General features: G+C 39.4%; 1 protein-coding gene across 2 annotated transcripts in view; it reads left to right on the top strand.

The window, feature by feature from the left end:
• Positions 1–16,379, top strand: part of sll (adenosine 3'-phospho 5'-phosphosulfate transporter 1) — a 143,733-nt gene that overhangs the window by 109,021 nt on the left and 18,333 nt on the right. For both annotated transcript variants that reach the window (XM_071662654.1, XM_071662653.1), the window contains exons 6-8: positions 5,315–5,465; positions 8,620–8,873; positions 11,129–11,218. In XM_071662654.1, the coding sequence (XP_071518755.1) occupies positions 5,315–5,465; positions 8,620–8,873; positions 11,129–11,218 (495 nt within the window). The remainder of the gene's footprint in view (positions 1–5,314; positions 5,466–8,619; positions 8,874–11,128; positions 11,219–16,379) is intronic.

The raw sequence follows: 16,379 nt of genomic DNA on the forward strand, positions 1-16,379 counted from the left end.
GTCCACGCCTCACAACCATACAACATTGTTGGAACCACTATTCCTTCAAACATACCCATTTTTGCTTTCCGAGATAATGTTCTCGACTTCCACACATTCTTCAAGGCTCCCAGAATTTTCGCCCCCTCCCCCACCCTATGATCCACTTCCGCTTCCATGTTTCCATCCGCTGCCAGATCCACTCCCAGATATCTAAAACACTTCACTTCCTCCAGTTTTTCTCCATTCAAACTCACCTCCCAATTGACTTGACCCTCAACCCTACTGTACCTAATAACCTTGCTCTTATTCACATTTACTCTTAACTTTCTTCTTTCACACACTTTACCAAACTCAGTCACCAGCTTCTGCAGTTTCTCACATGAATCAGCCACCAGCGCTGTATCATCAGCGAACAACTGACTCACTTCCCAAGCTCTCTCATCCCCAACAGACTTCATCCTTGCAGGGGGCCAGAAATCCTCCCCTCCTTGTATTTTTTTAACTTTCCAAAATGGGAAACAGAAGAAGGAATCACGCGGGGAGTGCTCATCCTCCTCGAAGGCTCAGATTGGGGTGCCTAAATGTGTGTGGATGTAACCAAGATGTGAAAAAAGGAGAGATAGGTAGTATGTTTGAGGAAAGGAACCTGGATGTTTTGGCTCTGAGTGAAACGAAGCTCAAGGGTAAAGGGGAAGAGTGGTTTGGGAATGTCTTGGGAGTAAAGTCAGGGGTTAGTGAGAGGACAAGAGCAAGGGAAGGAGTAGCAGTACTCCCGAAACAGGAGTTGTGGAAGTATGTGATAGAATGTAAGAAAGTAAATTCTCGATTAATATGGGTAAAACTGAAAGTTGATGGAGAGAGATGGGTGATTATTGGTGCATATGCACCTGGGCATGAGAAGAAAGATCATGAGAGGCAAGTGTTTTGGGAGCAGCTGAATGAGTGTGTTAGTGGTTTTGATGCACGAGACCGGGTTATAGTGTTGGGTGATTTGAATGCAAAGGTGAGTAATGTGGCAGTTGAGGGAATAATTGGTATACATGGGGTGTTCAGTGTTGTAAATGGAAATGGTGAAGAGCTTGTAGATTTATGTGCTGAAAAAGGACTGATGATTGGGAATACCTGGTTTAAAAAGCGAGATATACATAAGTATACTTATGTAAGTAGGAGAGATGGCCAGAGAGCGTTATTGGATTACGTGTTAATTGACAGGCGCGCGAAAGAGAGACTTTTGGATGTTAATGTGCTGAGAGGTGCAACTGGAGGGATGTCTGATCATTATCTTGTGGAGGCTAAGGTGAAGATTTGTATGGGTTTTCAGAAAAGAAGAGTGAATGTTGGGGTGAAGAGGGTGGTGAGAGTAAGTGAGCTTGGGAAGGAGACTTGTATGAGGAAGTACCAGGAGAGACTGAGTACAGAATGGAAAAAGGTGAGAACAATGGAAGTAAGGGGAGTGGGGGAGGAATGGGATGTATTTAGGGAATCAGTGATGGATTGCGCAAAAGATGCTTGTGGCATGAGAAGAGTGGGAGGTGGGTTGATTAGAAAGGGTAGTGAGTGGTGGGATGAAGAAGTAAGAGTATTAGTGAAAGAGAAGAGAGAGGCATTTGGACGATTTTTGCAGGGAAAAGATGAAATTGAGTGGGAGACGTATAAAAGAAAGAGACAGGAGGTCAAGGGAAAGGTGCAAGAGGTGAAAAAAAGGGCAAATGAGAGTTGGGGTGAGAGAGTATCATTAAATTTTAGGGAGAATAAAAAGATGTTCTGGAAGGAGGTAAATAAAGTACGTAAGACAAGGGAGCAAATGGGAACTTCAGTGAAGGGCGCAAATGGGGAGGTGATAACAAGTAGTGGTGATGTGAGAAGGAGATGGAGTGAGTTATTTTGAAGGTTTGTTGAATGTGTTTGATGATAGAGTGGCAGATATAGGGTGTTTTTGGTCGAGGTGGTGTGCAAAGTGCGAGGGTTAGGGAAAATGATTTGGTAAACAGAGAAGAGGTAGTAAAAGCTTTGCGGAAGATGAAAGCCGGCAAGGCAGCAGGTTTGGATGGTATTGCAGTGGAATTTATTAAAAAAGGGGGTGACTGTATTGTTGACTGGTTGGTAAGGTTATTTAATGTATGTATGACTCATGGTGAGGTGCCTGAGGAATGGCGGAATGCGTGCATAGTGCCATTGTACAAAGGCAAAGGGGATAAGAGTGAGTGCTCAAATTACAGAGGTATAAGTTTGTTGAGTATTCCTGGCAAATTGTATGGGAGGGTATTGATTGAGAGGGTGAAGGCATGTACAGAGCATCAGATTGGGGAAGAGCAGTGTGGTTTCAGATATATATATATATATATATATATATATATATATATATATATATATATATATATATAGGAAACAGACGAAAGAAATGGCCCAACCCACCCCCATACGCATGTATATACATACGTCCACACACGCAAATATACATACCTACACAGCTTTCCATGGTTTACCCCAGACGCTTCACATACCCTGATTCAATCCACTGACAGCACATCAACCCCGGTATACCACATCGATCCAATTCACTCTTTTCCTTGCCCTCCTTTCACCCTCCTGCATGTTCAGGCCTCGATCACAAAATCTTTTTCACTCCATCTTTCCACCTCCAATTTGGTCTCCCACTTCTCCTCATTCCCTCCACCTCCGACACATATATCCTCTTGGTCAATCTTTCCACACTCATTCTCTCCATGTGCCCAAACCATTTCAAAACACCCTCTTCTGCTCCCTCAACCACGCTCTTTTTATTTCCATACATCTCTCTCACCCTTACGTTACTTACTTGATCAAACCACCTCACACCACACATTGTCCTCAAAAATCTCATTTCCAGCACATCCATCCTCCTGCGCACAACTCTATCCATAGCCCACGCCTCGCAACCATACAACATTGTTGGACCACTATTCCTTCAAGCATACCCATTTTTGCTTTCCGAGATAATGTTCTCGACTTCCACACATTCTTCAAGGCTCCCAGGATTTTCGCCCCCTCCCCCACCCTATGATCCACTTCCACTTCCATGGTTCCATCCGCTGCCAGATCCACTCCCAGATATCTAAAACACTTTACTTCCTCCACTTTTTCTCCATTCAAACTTACCTCCCAATTGACTTGACCCTCAACCCTACTGTACCTAATTACCTTGCTCTTATTCACATTTACTCTTAACTTTCTTCTTTCACACACTTTACCAAACTCAGTCACCAGCTTCTGCAGTTTCTCACATGAATCAGCCACCAGCGCTGTATCATCAGCGAACAACAACTGACTCACTTCCCAAGCTCTCTCATCCACAACAGACTTCATACTTGCCCCTCTTTCCAAAACTCTTGCATTCACCTCCCTAACAACCCCATCCATAAACAAATTAAACAACCATGGAGACATCACACACCCCTGCCGCAAACCTACATTCACTGAGAACCAATCACTTTCCTCTCTTCCTACACGTACACAAGCCTTACATCCTCAATAAAAACTTTTCACTCCTTCTAACAACTTTTTTCAAGGATGTAAGGAATGTGTACAAGTAAGAAGAGAGGAGAGTGATTGGTTCCCAGTGAAGGTCGATCTGTGGTAGGGGTGTGTGATTTCCCCATGGTTGTTTAATTTGTCTATGGATGGGGTGGTTAGGGAGGTAAATTCAAGAGTTTTGGAGAGAGGGGCAATATGCAGTCTGTTGGGGATGAGAGGGCCTGGGAAGAGAATTAGTCGTTGTTTGCCGATGATACCGCTCTGGTGGCTGATTTGACTGATAAACTACAGAAGTTGGTGACTAAGTTTGGAAAAGTGTGTGAAAAGAGAAAGTTGAGAGTAAATGTGAGTAAGAGCAATGTTATTAGGTTCAGCAGGTTAAGAGACAAGTTAGTTAGGTTGTAAATTTGAATGGAGAAAAATTGGAGGAAATGAAGTGTTTTAGATATCTGGGAGGGGATTTAGCAGCAAATGGAACCATGGAGGTGGAAGTGAGTCACAGGGTGAGGGAGGTAGCAAAGGTTCTGGGAGCGATGAAGCATGTGTAGAAGGAGAGAACGTTATCTTGGAGAGCAAAAATGGGTATGTTTGAAGGAATAATAGTTCCAACAATATTACATTGTTGCAAGGCATGGCTATAGATAGGGTTGAATGGAAATGAAATGTTGAAGACAACATGCGGTGTGAGGTGATTTGATCAAGTAGGAAATGAAAGGGTAAGAGAGAGGTGTGGAAATAAAGAGTGTGGTTGAGAGAGCAGGAGAGGTTGTCTTGAAATGGTCTGGACACATGGAGAGAATGAGCGAGGAAAGGTGACAAAGGGGATTTATGCGTCAGATGTTGAGGGAACAAGGAGAAGCTGGAGACTGAATTGGAGGTGGAAGGATGAAGTGAAAAGGATTTTGAGCAATCGGGGCCTGAACGTACAGGAAGGTGAGAGGCATGCAAGGAATAGTATGAATTGGAACGATGTGGTATGCCAGGGTTGACATGCCGTCAGTGGACTGAACCATGGCATTTGAAGTGTTTGGGGCAAACCATGGAAAGGTCTGTGGGGCCTGGACGTGGATAGGGAGCTGTGGTTTCGGTGCATTACACATGACAGCTAGAGACTGAGTGTGAATGAATGTGGCCTTTTTTGTCTGTTTTCTTTGCACTACCCTGCTGAAGTAGGGGGTAGCGATACATGTTTGCCATTTCCTCCATAAAGAAATATGAAAACCATAATTTTTTCTTATGAATGAGGACTAAACCATTCTTAGTTTGGAAATAAGAGATAGATTTACTCATTTTGCTTGAGTGATATTGACCCTTGTCCTTGCAGTTTCTGTACATAAGCTATGATCATATGTGTATACTTATGCTCTTGTTGCTTAGATTTTTCCGGTGTTGGAAGGGAGATCCTGTCATGGAACTCTTTTCATTTTGTGTTCTGTCGTTTTACCACCCATCAGTATTTTCATAATTGTAACACTTTTCAGGGTGATATAGATCATAAGTTTAGGGATTTTTAATTTGTTTCCTTTTGTTTTGGGTGTTGTGGCATTATTTAGTGGAATATATGACTGAAACATTTTACTTGTCATAGCTTACTGGTTTTGATATTTAGTAAGACTAAAAATAAGAAACATCTTCAAAATCTTTTCCAACATAAGCCAAGTCATACTTTGCTAGTTGTGAAATTTAGCAATACTTAAAATAAAAAGTCATCAAAATATTTTCTTGCATATGCTCCAAAATCGTATAAAAGGATAAGCTTGCCTGTTAGCATTACTGTTTTTGAATTTGGTTTTCAGACTATTTTTTTTTTCATTTTCAGGTGTTAGCCAAAGCATCAAAAATTATTCCCACCATGATGATGGGAAAAATTGTCAGTTCAAAGAAATATGAGTATTATGAGTATGTGACAGCAGTGCTTATTTCCTTTGGCATGACTATGTTCCTTCTAGGATCAACAGAATCAAAAGGCAGTGAGTAAATTTCTGCATGAAGATTTTGTTGTCACAAATGATGATAAATTGACTTTTTTTTTTTCATTTGTTGATTATCATTTCACCCATTGTGTAATCTGTCTCCTTTATCCATTTTATTTCATAATGGATTCTCATTATAATCTTTATTGTACAGGTTGAGCATCCCTAATCTGAAAATCCAAAATCTGAAATGCTCCAAAATCTGAAACTTTTTGGGTGGCAACATCACATTACAAGTTACCCTAAACTCATTATTTTTTTCATTATATGAGTTGAACCTCTTTAATCTGGCAATCTCGGGAAAACAGAAAATGCCAGAAAACAGAAATTGACCCCCAAGGGAACCCCCTGCATAAAAATACAACCATTAATGCTTCCAAACAAGGTTTTTATTGTTACATCAGATTACAGCAGAAGTGTCCCCAGATGGAGATTCTGCAGTATTTATGGCAAGGGTATTTCATGGCATACAATGCCAGTACAGGGCAGATTCATCAGCATTATGCACTTACTCTGGGGCTAAGTTTTCCGCTGCCACTAAGTGTGCAAATTCATCTGCAGACTTTGTCACAGCTTTATGACAAGTAGTTAATGTACCGAATGACCATAGATTGGTAGTTGGCTTTGGATGACTCTTGTTACTATTGTTGTTTTATTGTTATCATCAAGGCAGCAAGCCCATACTGCATCATTTTCAGCCAGGTCATGGGTCACATGTATAGTGAGAGTGTATTTGGTCTTAGAACTATTTTTAACACCTAAAGAAAGTGTAGATTTTTTGGTTGGTGGATGTAGCTTACATTGACAACCTTAATGACCCTGGCAGTTGATAAGCTTAAAGCCCAGACAACCAACCAACCAGCCAGGCAACTGCCTTGTGCACTTGCTCTCTCTACCTGTATGTATTGCTGTTGGTTGTTTACAAGAGAATTGTAGTTTTTATCGATTCTATTAGTTCAACCTTACAGTGCAAGCTTAAGTGTCAGCACTACACTTTTCACCACACGCTCTATGTACTGAAATTCCATATTGCCACTTAAACTTGTGTAACCATCCTTACAAATATTCACAGTCATAGTCTAGCTTTAGTTCTTTATGAAAAACTTTGGCCTGCTCGATGAGCATCTCCTCAGAAATGCTTAAACCTTCTTTATGTGGGAGCTTAAACTATATATTTTTTTTTTTTTTTTTTTTTTTTTTTTTATACCTCGTCGCTGTCTCCCACGGTTGCGAGGTAGCGCAAGGAAACAGACGAAAGAAATGGCCCAACCCCCCCCCATACACATGTACATACACACGTCCACACACGCAAATATACATACCTACACAGCTTTCCATGGTTTACCCCGGACGCTTCACATGCCTTGATTCAATCCACTGACAGCACGTCAACCCCTGTATACCACATCGCTCCAATTCACTCTATTCCTTGCCCTCCTTTCACCCTCCTGCATGTTCAGGCCCCGATCACACAAAATCCTTTTCACTCCATCTTTCCACCTCCAATTTGGTCTCCCTCTTCTCCTCGTTCCCTCCACCTCCGACACATATATCCTCTTGGTCAATCTTTCCTCACTCATTCTCTCCATGTGCCCAAACCATTTCAAAACACCCTCTTCTGCTCTCTCAACCACGCTCTTTTTATTTCCACACATCTCTCTTACCCATACGTTACTTACTCGATCAAACCACCTCACACCACACATTGTCCTCAAACATCTCATTTCCAGCACATCCATCCTCCTGCGCACAACTCTATCCATAGCCCACGCCTCGCAACCATACAACATTGTTGGAACCACTATTCCTTCAAACATACCCATTTTTGCTTTCCGAGATAATGTTCTCGACTTCCACACATTTTTCAAGGCTCCCAAAATTTTCGCCCCCTCCCCTACCCTATGATCCACTTCCGCTTCCATGGTTCCATCCGCTGACAGATCCACTCCCAGATATCTAAAACACTTCACTTCCTCCAGTTTTTCTCCATTCAAACTCACCTCCCAATTGACTTGACCCTCAACCCTACTGTACCTAATAACCTTGCTCTTATTCACATTTACTCTTAACTTTCTTCTTCCACACACTTTACCAAACTCCGTCACCAGCTTCTGCAGTTTCTCACATGAATCCGCCACCAGCGCTGTATCATCAGCGAACAACAACTGACTCACTTCCCAAGCTCTCTCATCCCCAACAGACTTCATACTTGCCCCTCTTTCCAAGACTCTTGCATTTACCTCCCTAACAACCCCATCCATAAACAAATTAAACAACCATGGAGACATCACACACCCCTGCCGCAAACCTACATTCACTGAGAACCAATCACTTTCCTCTCTTCCTACACGTACACATGCCTTACATCCTCGATAAAAACTTTTCACTGCTTCTAACAACTTTATATATGCACTGTTTAATTCTGTACTCATGGCACCTTCCAAAGTTTTCCAAAGCTTTAAGCCTTTCTGGCTTTCATTTTTAGCAAAAAACTTAATTTTATGAAATTAACAGGATTGTTAATTAGCTCGGTTGCAGTGTAAATAGATTTTGGCACCTTAGTGCTACTAACAGCACCACCCTAGTGGCAGATCCACAAACTAATGGCAGCAGATTCAAAACATGCTGGACCATGGGAGTTACCTGACCACAGATAACTGACCATAGATAACAGATTTACTGTTAAGTACTTACAGATGAATAAGTGTAAGAAAATGACTGCTTATCAGTAGCATATAAAATCAGTGTCAAGAATGAAGGTGATGCCAAACAACCACATATTAACCACAGGGGCAGCTGAGGTTGTGACACCTTAGCTTTTTGATTGTTCAGTGTTACACAAATTCTATTTCATGTGCAAAATTATTAAAGATATTGTATGAATTACCTTCAGGCTATGTGTATAAGATGTATATGAGACATATATGGATTTTTTGTTTAGACTTGGGTCCCATCCCCAAGATATCTCATTATGTATTTATTTATATATTTATTTTATTATTCATTTTGCTTTGTCGCTGTCTCCAAAATCCTAAACATTTCTGGTCCCAGGCATTATGGATAAGGGTTACTCAGCCTGTACTTTGATAGATGTAATAATTGTTATGCTAAATAAGAATGCAGTTCTCCATAACCTTTTATTTCCCTGCAGATGCAAGCAGTAGCACCACATTGTCAGGGATCATCATCTTGGTGGGTTACATGTCATTTGATGCCTTTACGTCCAATTGGCAAGGGGAGCTCTTCTCCCAGCACAAGATGTCATCTGTGCAAATGATGTGTGGTGTTAACCTGTTTTCTTGCCTTTTCACCATTACATCATTGGTACAGCAAGGCAGCTTTGGCATCTCACTTAATTTCATGGTTGCTTATCCAGCATTCTTCTGGGACAGCCTTATTCTTTCAGTAAGTTTATCAGCATTTTTAATTACTGTTTTGATTAACATATAAAAGTGATTCATGTACAGTGAAGATGTTTTTTGCTCGTTTCATTCCTCTCACCTTTCCATGTGTTCACATTTTGAACCCCTGAGAACATAAACAATCTGTATGTTTAAGATTAGACTTGATATATATTTTGCTTTCAGTCAGTGACTGACATTATATGCATCTATTTATTTAAAGGAAAAATTTACCAGTATTTCTCTTTGAATTATCTGTTTACCTTCCTACTCTTACCATAGTAATTTATGAGTTTTTGATTTCCACTATTACAGACAGCCTCTAAAGGATCCATTGGTCTATTGCCGATTGAATTAATTTGCATTAATTTTTATTTTCTAGAAATTCAGATCTTTATACATTTGCACATTACTGCTTAGGAGCTCAAAAGAGTTTTGCACATTGATTTAGTAACCCGAGAGATGTAATATGTGTCTTCTAGCTTTATCTATATCAGGTTTAGAGCAGGGATTGAAGCTCCTGATTTGTTTTTAGGCCTGACTTAACCTTAAGCTAAAAGGTGGTTGACCTCAAATAGGAATTCCTGAGAGTGTGAGAGGTTAACATCATATGAGAACTAATTCTTAAATTGGCTGCCTCTGCCTTCAGATGAAGTATACAGCACTAAAACATGTAGTAGCATCCCATGCATTGTTCCAAACACTAAAAGCCTAACCTGGAATGTCTGGAAAGTTGTACATTGAAATAGTTGTAAACTTACGGAGAAATTGTGGGAAAATATGTATGAAACATAAGAGCAAAGTTTTAGAAGATAAAGAAATATTGAGTTCTATGGCATCGAAGTTGAGAGACTCAAGATCCATGAGATGAGCAGTAGGGTTTTTTAGAAACTCTGATAGAGATTTGAAGAGGAGAGCCAGCCTTAGACAGTCTGAATTTTGAGATGATCAGGTGAACAAGTAGATATATGGTGTTCATATGGAGGTTCGATCAGAGGCCAAGAATATTATAGAAGTGGATAGAGAAAGAGCCAGGTCTAGGAGCAGTGTTGGCAAACCTGGGTGCATCTCAGTTACTTGGTGGCAGCCAGTTACTTGAAGGTGCCATTTTGACTGCCAGAGAATCATTTTGGTGTGATGTTTTGCTCTTAGAGTTGGGAAATTCACAATTAGAAATGATCATTGTCAAATGTTATATGTGAAGTGAAGAAAGAGTCTGTGTTTGTGGATTGGTTACCAACAACTCATGTATTGATGACACGGAAAAATGACAGCATCCTGGGACAGAGAGGGAATGTGACAACCACTGCAGTGCTGGATCGTTACTCCTCTGTGAACCCAGACTGTCATACCTCTCTGGTCATTGGTTGCCTATTTATTTGCTGCCAATATTAGTGCCTTTGTTCAGGAAAAGAATATTCTGTCTTGCTGGGCACAGCAACATGAAGTAGAGATCCTATCAACTAGTGGCTGCACTGTACCACAGGATAAGTTTCTGTATTATCTGTAAATGGTTATCTTTCTGTGATCAGTTATTTGCACTGATTTTGGTACTATGGTACCATTATTTCTTGGATTTTTTTACAGTTTATTCCCCAGAACAATGTTTGATCTTGGCATGAAAGATTCAGTGCTATAATTCACCCTGCTCAGGCTCAAAAAAGTCTTTATCAAAAAATGATTCCTCTTTTACAATAAATGTGTTTGGAAATGCTGTTAGAATTTCATACAGGTTGTACCTCTTTAATCTGGCAACCTTGGGACCTGGCCATTACTGGACCACAGAAAATGCTAGACAACAGAATTTGACCCCAAGTTATACACAGTTGACGATCCAATCTCATAGTTCTCACACAAAGTCTTTACAGAAGCTCCTTTATCTAATTTTTCAGTAACTCCACCTTTCCAAACATAGATAATGATTTATGCAGACGCTTATTAGCACTAGCACCATCTTCTGCACCTCTTGGTCTCTTGGATGTCATCTGAAGGGCTGAAATACAGCTGAATATAAGAAATCAATAGGACTGTTGATTGGCTCTGCTGCAGTGTAAACAGATTTTGGCACCTTAGCATTGCTAACAGTGCCACTTTGGTGGCAGTTCTACAAACTAATAACTAATAGCGGCAGATTCAAAACATGCCAGACCATGAGAGTTGCTGGACCACAGAGCACCAGATTAGAGAGGTACAACCTTTACTACTTCCACACTTTTGGTAATGCATAATAGCTAGCAACTTTATATTTGACTTGTACAGATTTGTTCTGCTACTGGTCAGCTGTTCATCTACTACACCATCTCCATCTTTGGTCCTGTTGTTTTCATCATTATCATGACCATACGCCAGGTGAGTAACAGCATAATCACATCTCTCAATGATTGACTTTCTTTTTCATTAAACTGTGACTTAGATTCTTAAAGCCATAAATATTTATCTGTTTTAGATATTTTGAATGATCTTATAAGGGCACACATGAATTAGATTGTACTAGATGAATGATATGATAAATATAAGCAGTGTTTTGATGCTTTAATTATATGGCAAGATGAGCATAAAGCATAGAAACTATCCACATGTAGTCTTGTTAAAGGAAATAAAAGTGCAATGGAGAATAAGAGTGAATAGACCCCAAAAGTGACACAGAAATTGAGGTACGATAATAGTTTGGAAGTACTAAATCAAGGAATGAAAAATATTAAATCAAGTAATAGGAGTAAAACAAGGAATTGGGAAAAACATTTGAAATTGTAGAAGTAAATCAGATGAGTTTCTGATAATAATCTCCCTTAACCCTGGGAAAAGGGGAGAAGGAATACCACCCCTCATAACTCTTCCATGTTGAAGAAGATAGCTTAGAGGGGCTAGAAATCCTCCCCTTCTCTGTTATCATTTTCTATAAGTATTAACAGTGGTAGTAGTTGGTAGGTAGCCAATGACCAGGGAGATATTATCACCACTAGTATCTGCCAGGGTATCAGGAGGGTTAGTGACATTTGCATGGTGAGCCAGCACTTCATTGGTTGTCAAGTTGCTTCCTACTGACCCAGGTAGCTGTCTTTTCTTTTAGCCTCCCCCTCACATGGATTACTGGCATTCTGCCCACAAACGTATAATCTCTCGTTGTTGCACATGACACTTGACTACACAACTCATGCAGCTCATTCTTCTCAACTCTAGATTTTCCTGCATTAAGCATTATGTGCTAGCCCTGCTTTTTGGCAAAATGATAGGAACAGTAGATTTAAGTAGTTTGTATAACTTTCTGTTTGTATCTGTGATACCCATCCTCTTTAGGAACTCCCTCAAGAGGAGGCCATGTCGAAAGTCTCCGTAACTGTTGAACTCCTTTGCTGCTTCTTAGCCTTCAGTGCAAAGGGCAACTGTGGCAGTGTTTTCAGAGGCTCTTACTTAATGTTACTACCAACTACTTCTACCTAATGTGTCTAGCTAATATTCCATCCAATTGTTTCAATACTAATTCTACCTAATGCTCCCAGCTAATGTTCCTATCCACTACTCTTACCTATGTTCCCATGCAAAGCTTTTGTCTAATGTTCTTACCTATTACTTCTATATATTGCTCCTGCTATTTTGCCAAAAAGCAGGGCTAGCACAAAGCACTCACTGCAGGAAAATCTAGTGTTGCGAAGAATGAGTTTTGTGAGTTAAGTGTTGTCAAGTGTTATTTGTGACAAGGGGAGATTGCATGTTTTTGGACAGAATACCAGCTGTCCATGTCTGGGTGAGACAGAAAGAAAAGACAGCTACCTAGATCAAAGGAGCACAACTTGACAACCAATGAAGTGCTGGCTCATCAAAGAGCCATCACTAACCCTCCTAATACCCAAGCGTGGATAGTACCAGTAATAGTAAACTGGTCGGTGGCTGCCTACTAACTGCTACTAGAAGTAGTAGGTAGGATCATTTAGGTATGAGCTTTAGGTAGAAGTAGTAGGTTGGAACATTAAGTGGGAGCAATAGGTAGAAGTAGTAGGTAGGAACATTAACTGGGAGCAATAGGTAGAAGTAGGTAAGAACATCAGATAGGAGCATTAGATAGAAGTAGGAGGTAGACACATTAGATAATAGTAGTTGGTGAGAACATTAGGTAAGAACCACAGAAAACACTGTGTTAGAATTGCTTCCTGCGAATGGCACCCCTAAGGATGAGGCACTAAAGGCTAAGAAGTGGCTCTGGAGTTCACTAGTTATGATGACTTTTGTAGTGGCCCCCCCCTTGAGGGAGTTCCCAAAGGGATCAAACATCAGAGAAAACAGCTAGATAGATAGAAAAGTAAGAGCATATAAAGGAGCCAAGTGAGGTTTTTACCTTCAAAGGCTTTCCTCTGTTGTTGTTCACTTAGACTGGAAGAGCAAGAACGATAAGAAAGTTAGATGAAGAAAAGTAAATTTAGCATTATGAATAGATTTTTTAAAAAAATAGGGAATAGCCAATATGGTACTGGAAGTAAATCAGTTGATGTAGAAGTGTACATCAAATACTGGAAGTAAACCAAGTGTTTTATTGAGAAAGAGTAGCTGAAGTAATAGAAGTAAATCAAGTACATTAGAAAGAATGGATCAAGTGATAAATTTCCATCTGACTCTACTACCAGCAAGAGGGAGGGCTCTGGCACCAGCAGTACTTGCCCTCCCCTAGAGCGTAGCCATCCTAGTAGATCTGACTTATTCCATTTGTTTCATCAGCATTTGTTATCTCTTTATTAAATTTTCCTTTTGTTCAACACCATCTAACCATTAATTTCCCCTAATATCTTATTTCTCATAGAGGCCAAGCTGCGTTTTGTTATTTTCATAGATTCTTTCCACATCTATAAAGATCCACACTTCCATTTCAGAGAAGGAGTTCCTAGTTATTGCAAAACCAGCCTCCTTGTTACATACCTGATGGACCTTAAAGCTGTAGATATTGAAGTCTTATTGCTGAAGATTTGTCTTTATTACTATATGTTTCTTGTGCTGCTTTGATAACCATTAATGCTTAAATTTTTTTCAAACACCACCCATTATGAGTAGAGATGTCAAGGAAGACTATATTAGATCTCTGCCCTCTTAAGTTCTGAAGCTATGTCAGACCTAGTCTTAAAAGATAAGACTTGCTACTGAAAACCTTAATAATCATACTTTTTGTGATGAAAACACATGAAAAATACCACATATCTCACTGCATATACTTGAAAATATTTCAGGAGTATCTCATACACCTGGCAGCACTCCAGCAAAGATAAGGGGCATGGAGCTGATGCAGGCAGTTTCACTTGATCGAGTTGTATATCATTTCATTTAGAACATGTTATTTTTTAGAGTATGTGAGAATATTCCACTCACAGAGTGTACATTGGATATGAGGACTGCCGTAGCAAAAGGGTTAATACAATATGTCATTATTAAAAACAGTCAGGTATCCTGACCTTTCAAGTTACCCGACTTACTGCAGGTCTCATCATGGTCAGAAAATTGGACTTTCGTTGTAGTACAAAATGCTTTCATCTCTAAAAATAAGCAAGACTTGTGGACCAATAGCATCCTTTCTCATGTTTTGAAGGAATGTTCCTCAGCCTGTGCCTCTGCTTGATCATCTGTTTTTCTTTTGATGGAAAACCAAAAGTTTTCTTCATCTAGGGAACATGGATTAATACAGGACATGCCAAATAAAGGTAACTATTTCAATCCTTCCAACTGTTAGCCTGTTACTTTGACTTCTGTCTCCAAAATCTTTTCAGTCTATTTTTTTTATTAAGCATCTTGTATCTTGCAGTCTTCTTTCTGATTATTAGCATGGTTTTCTCAAAGCTAGATCTGCCAGTGACGTCCTGTTCTAGATTATTTATGTCTAGTCATCCTTTCCTTGGGAGTTAGGAGTATCCTATATTGTAGTTCTTGATATATCAGAAGCTTTTGATAAGGTGTGACATCAGAGTGTGGTCTGTAAGCTCCACTCTTTCAGCTTTTCCCTTTTGCTTTTATTCAATGAATTCTCAAGTTTAAGAAAAATACGAAACGTAGATTTAATTGTTAAATGGCTGGCATGGTCTGGAAATTATCTCTTGGAGTGCACAAAAGATTTGAATTAACAAGCAAGAAAATATAGAATTATAGAATAGCATTTAAAAGTAACAAAAAATGCACTTAAAGTTATTCTATTACATTTATTTTGTTGGTCTGATACTGTGGTAATTGAATACCCAGAGAGTGTGTGAATGATGTCTTTGGAATCTCCTGATGAGATATGAAATGACATTTCTTTCTCTCTTTTGACCTTGTTTTTTTCATTGTACTGTTATTTCATACTCAGGCACAACATTAGTTTTAAGTAACATAGATAGATGTAGAAATGTTATTCCTTTCCCACAGAAATTCAGTATGGGAAGGAAAGTGAAGGATTTATCTCTTTCTTACACTGAAAGTGTAATTCGACAGTACAATTTTATTTCACACATGGGCACAGTTTTTGTGAATAATAGTGATTTATGTAGAAGTATTACTCCTTTTACACTACATAAAAGTGTGAGATTAAGTGGCTGAAATATATAGGGAGGATAAGAGAGGTGTTTCTTAGGAAATATTCTAGGTCCCTACCCATCATCTGTTACCTAAGTCCTCCATTACCCCATGATTACATTGAGAAAACAAGGCACAGTTGTTACATAATCTTCTTCCATAAATGGGAATTCATTGGAGATGTTTCCCCTTCCCTCTTACATAATTCCTCACTAAGTTCATTCTCTGAGTCACTTATTTCTTCAGATTTCATGTGCTATTATTCTTCACTTTGCTTGCCAACTAATGAGTATATAAGATAAGTGTTCCTTCCAACATTGTGGTTCATCCAACAAGTTTCATGTTTACTGCAGAGTTACTGGGTACACATTACTTAAGGTCGATGGCCATGCACTTATAATGGTGATTTTAAGGATATTGAGGATAGCAGATTTTTTTTTCCATGCCTTCATAGTGATAGAAGAGATCTCCAAAGGCAACTAATTGTATGATGACTCAGCTGAGTATTTACATGTAGTTGTCAAAAATTAGAACAACAATTAATGTGGGCTGATGTTTTTTCAAAGAGGATGTAAGTTTTCATCTGCTGTTTGAATGTTGATGGAACATGTGGAAATTACTAGAACTAAAATTGGGAACAGTGGAAGTGCAGGAAGAAAATGAAATGAAGATCAACTCAGAGATGATAATAGACACACAAGAAGGTTTGAACAGAGGTGGAGATTGTCTAATGAAAATGAAAATCAGAGAAGAAAACACTGGTATGAACTTGGCCGAGAAAATGGTTGGATGAAAAATGAATTTATTGGAGATGCACCACTAAAATGGAACTGTGAATGGCCAGGGTATGAATGTATGAGTTACATATCAGCAGCAAACAGAAGGTCAAAATGGAAATGCACAGCATGATTGAGACAGAGAAAGAATCTTGGAAAAGCATGAATGAACTACGTATGTTCAAACAAAAAAATTTAGTAAATACACA

Source organism: Panulirus ornatus, chromosome 6 (genome assembly GCF_036320965.1).
Source record: "Panulirus ornatus isolate Po-2019 chromosome 6, ASM3632096v1, whole genome shotgun sequence".
In the NCBI taxonomy this organism is placed as follows: Eukaryota; Metazoa; Arthropoda; class Malacostraca; order Decapoda; family Palinuridae; genus Panulirus; species Panulirus ornatus.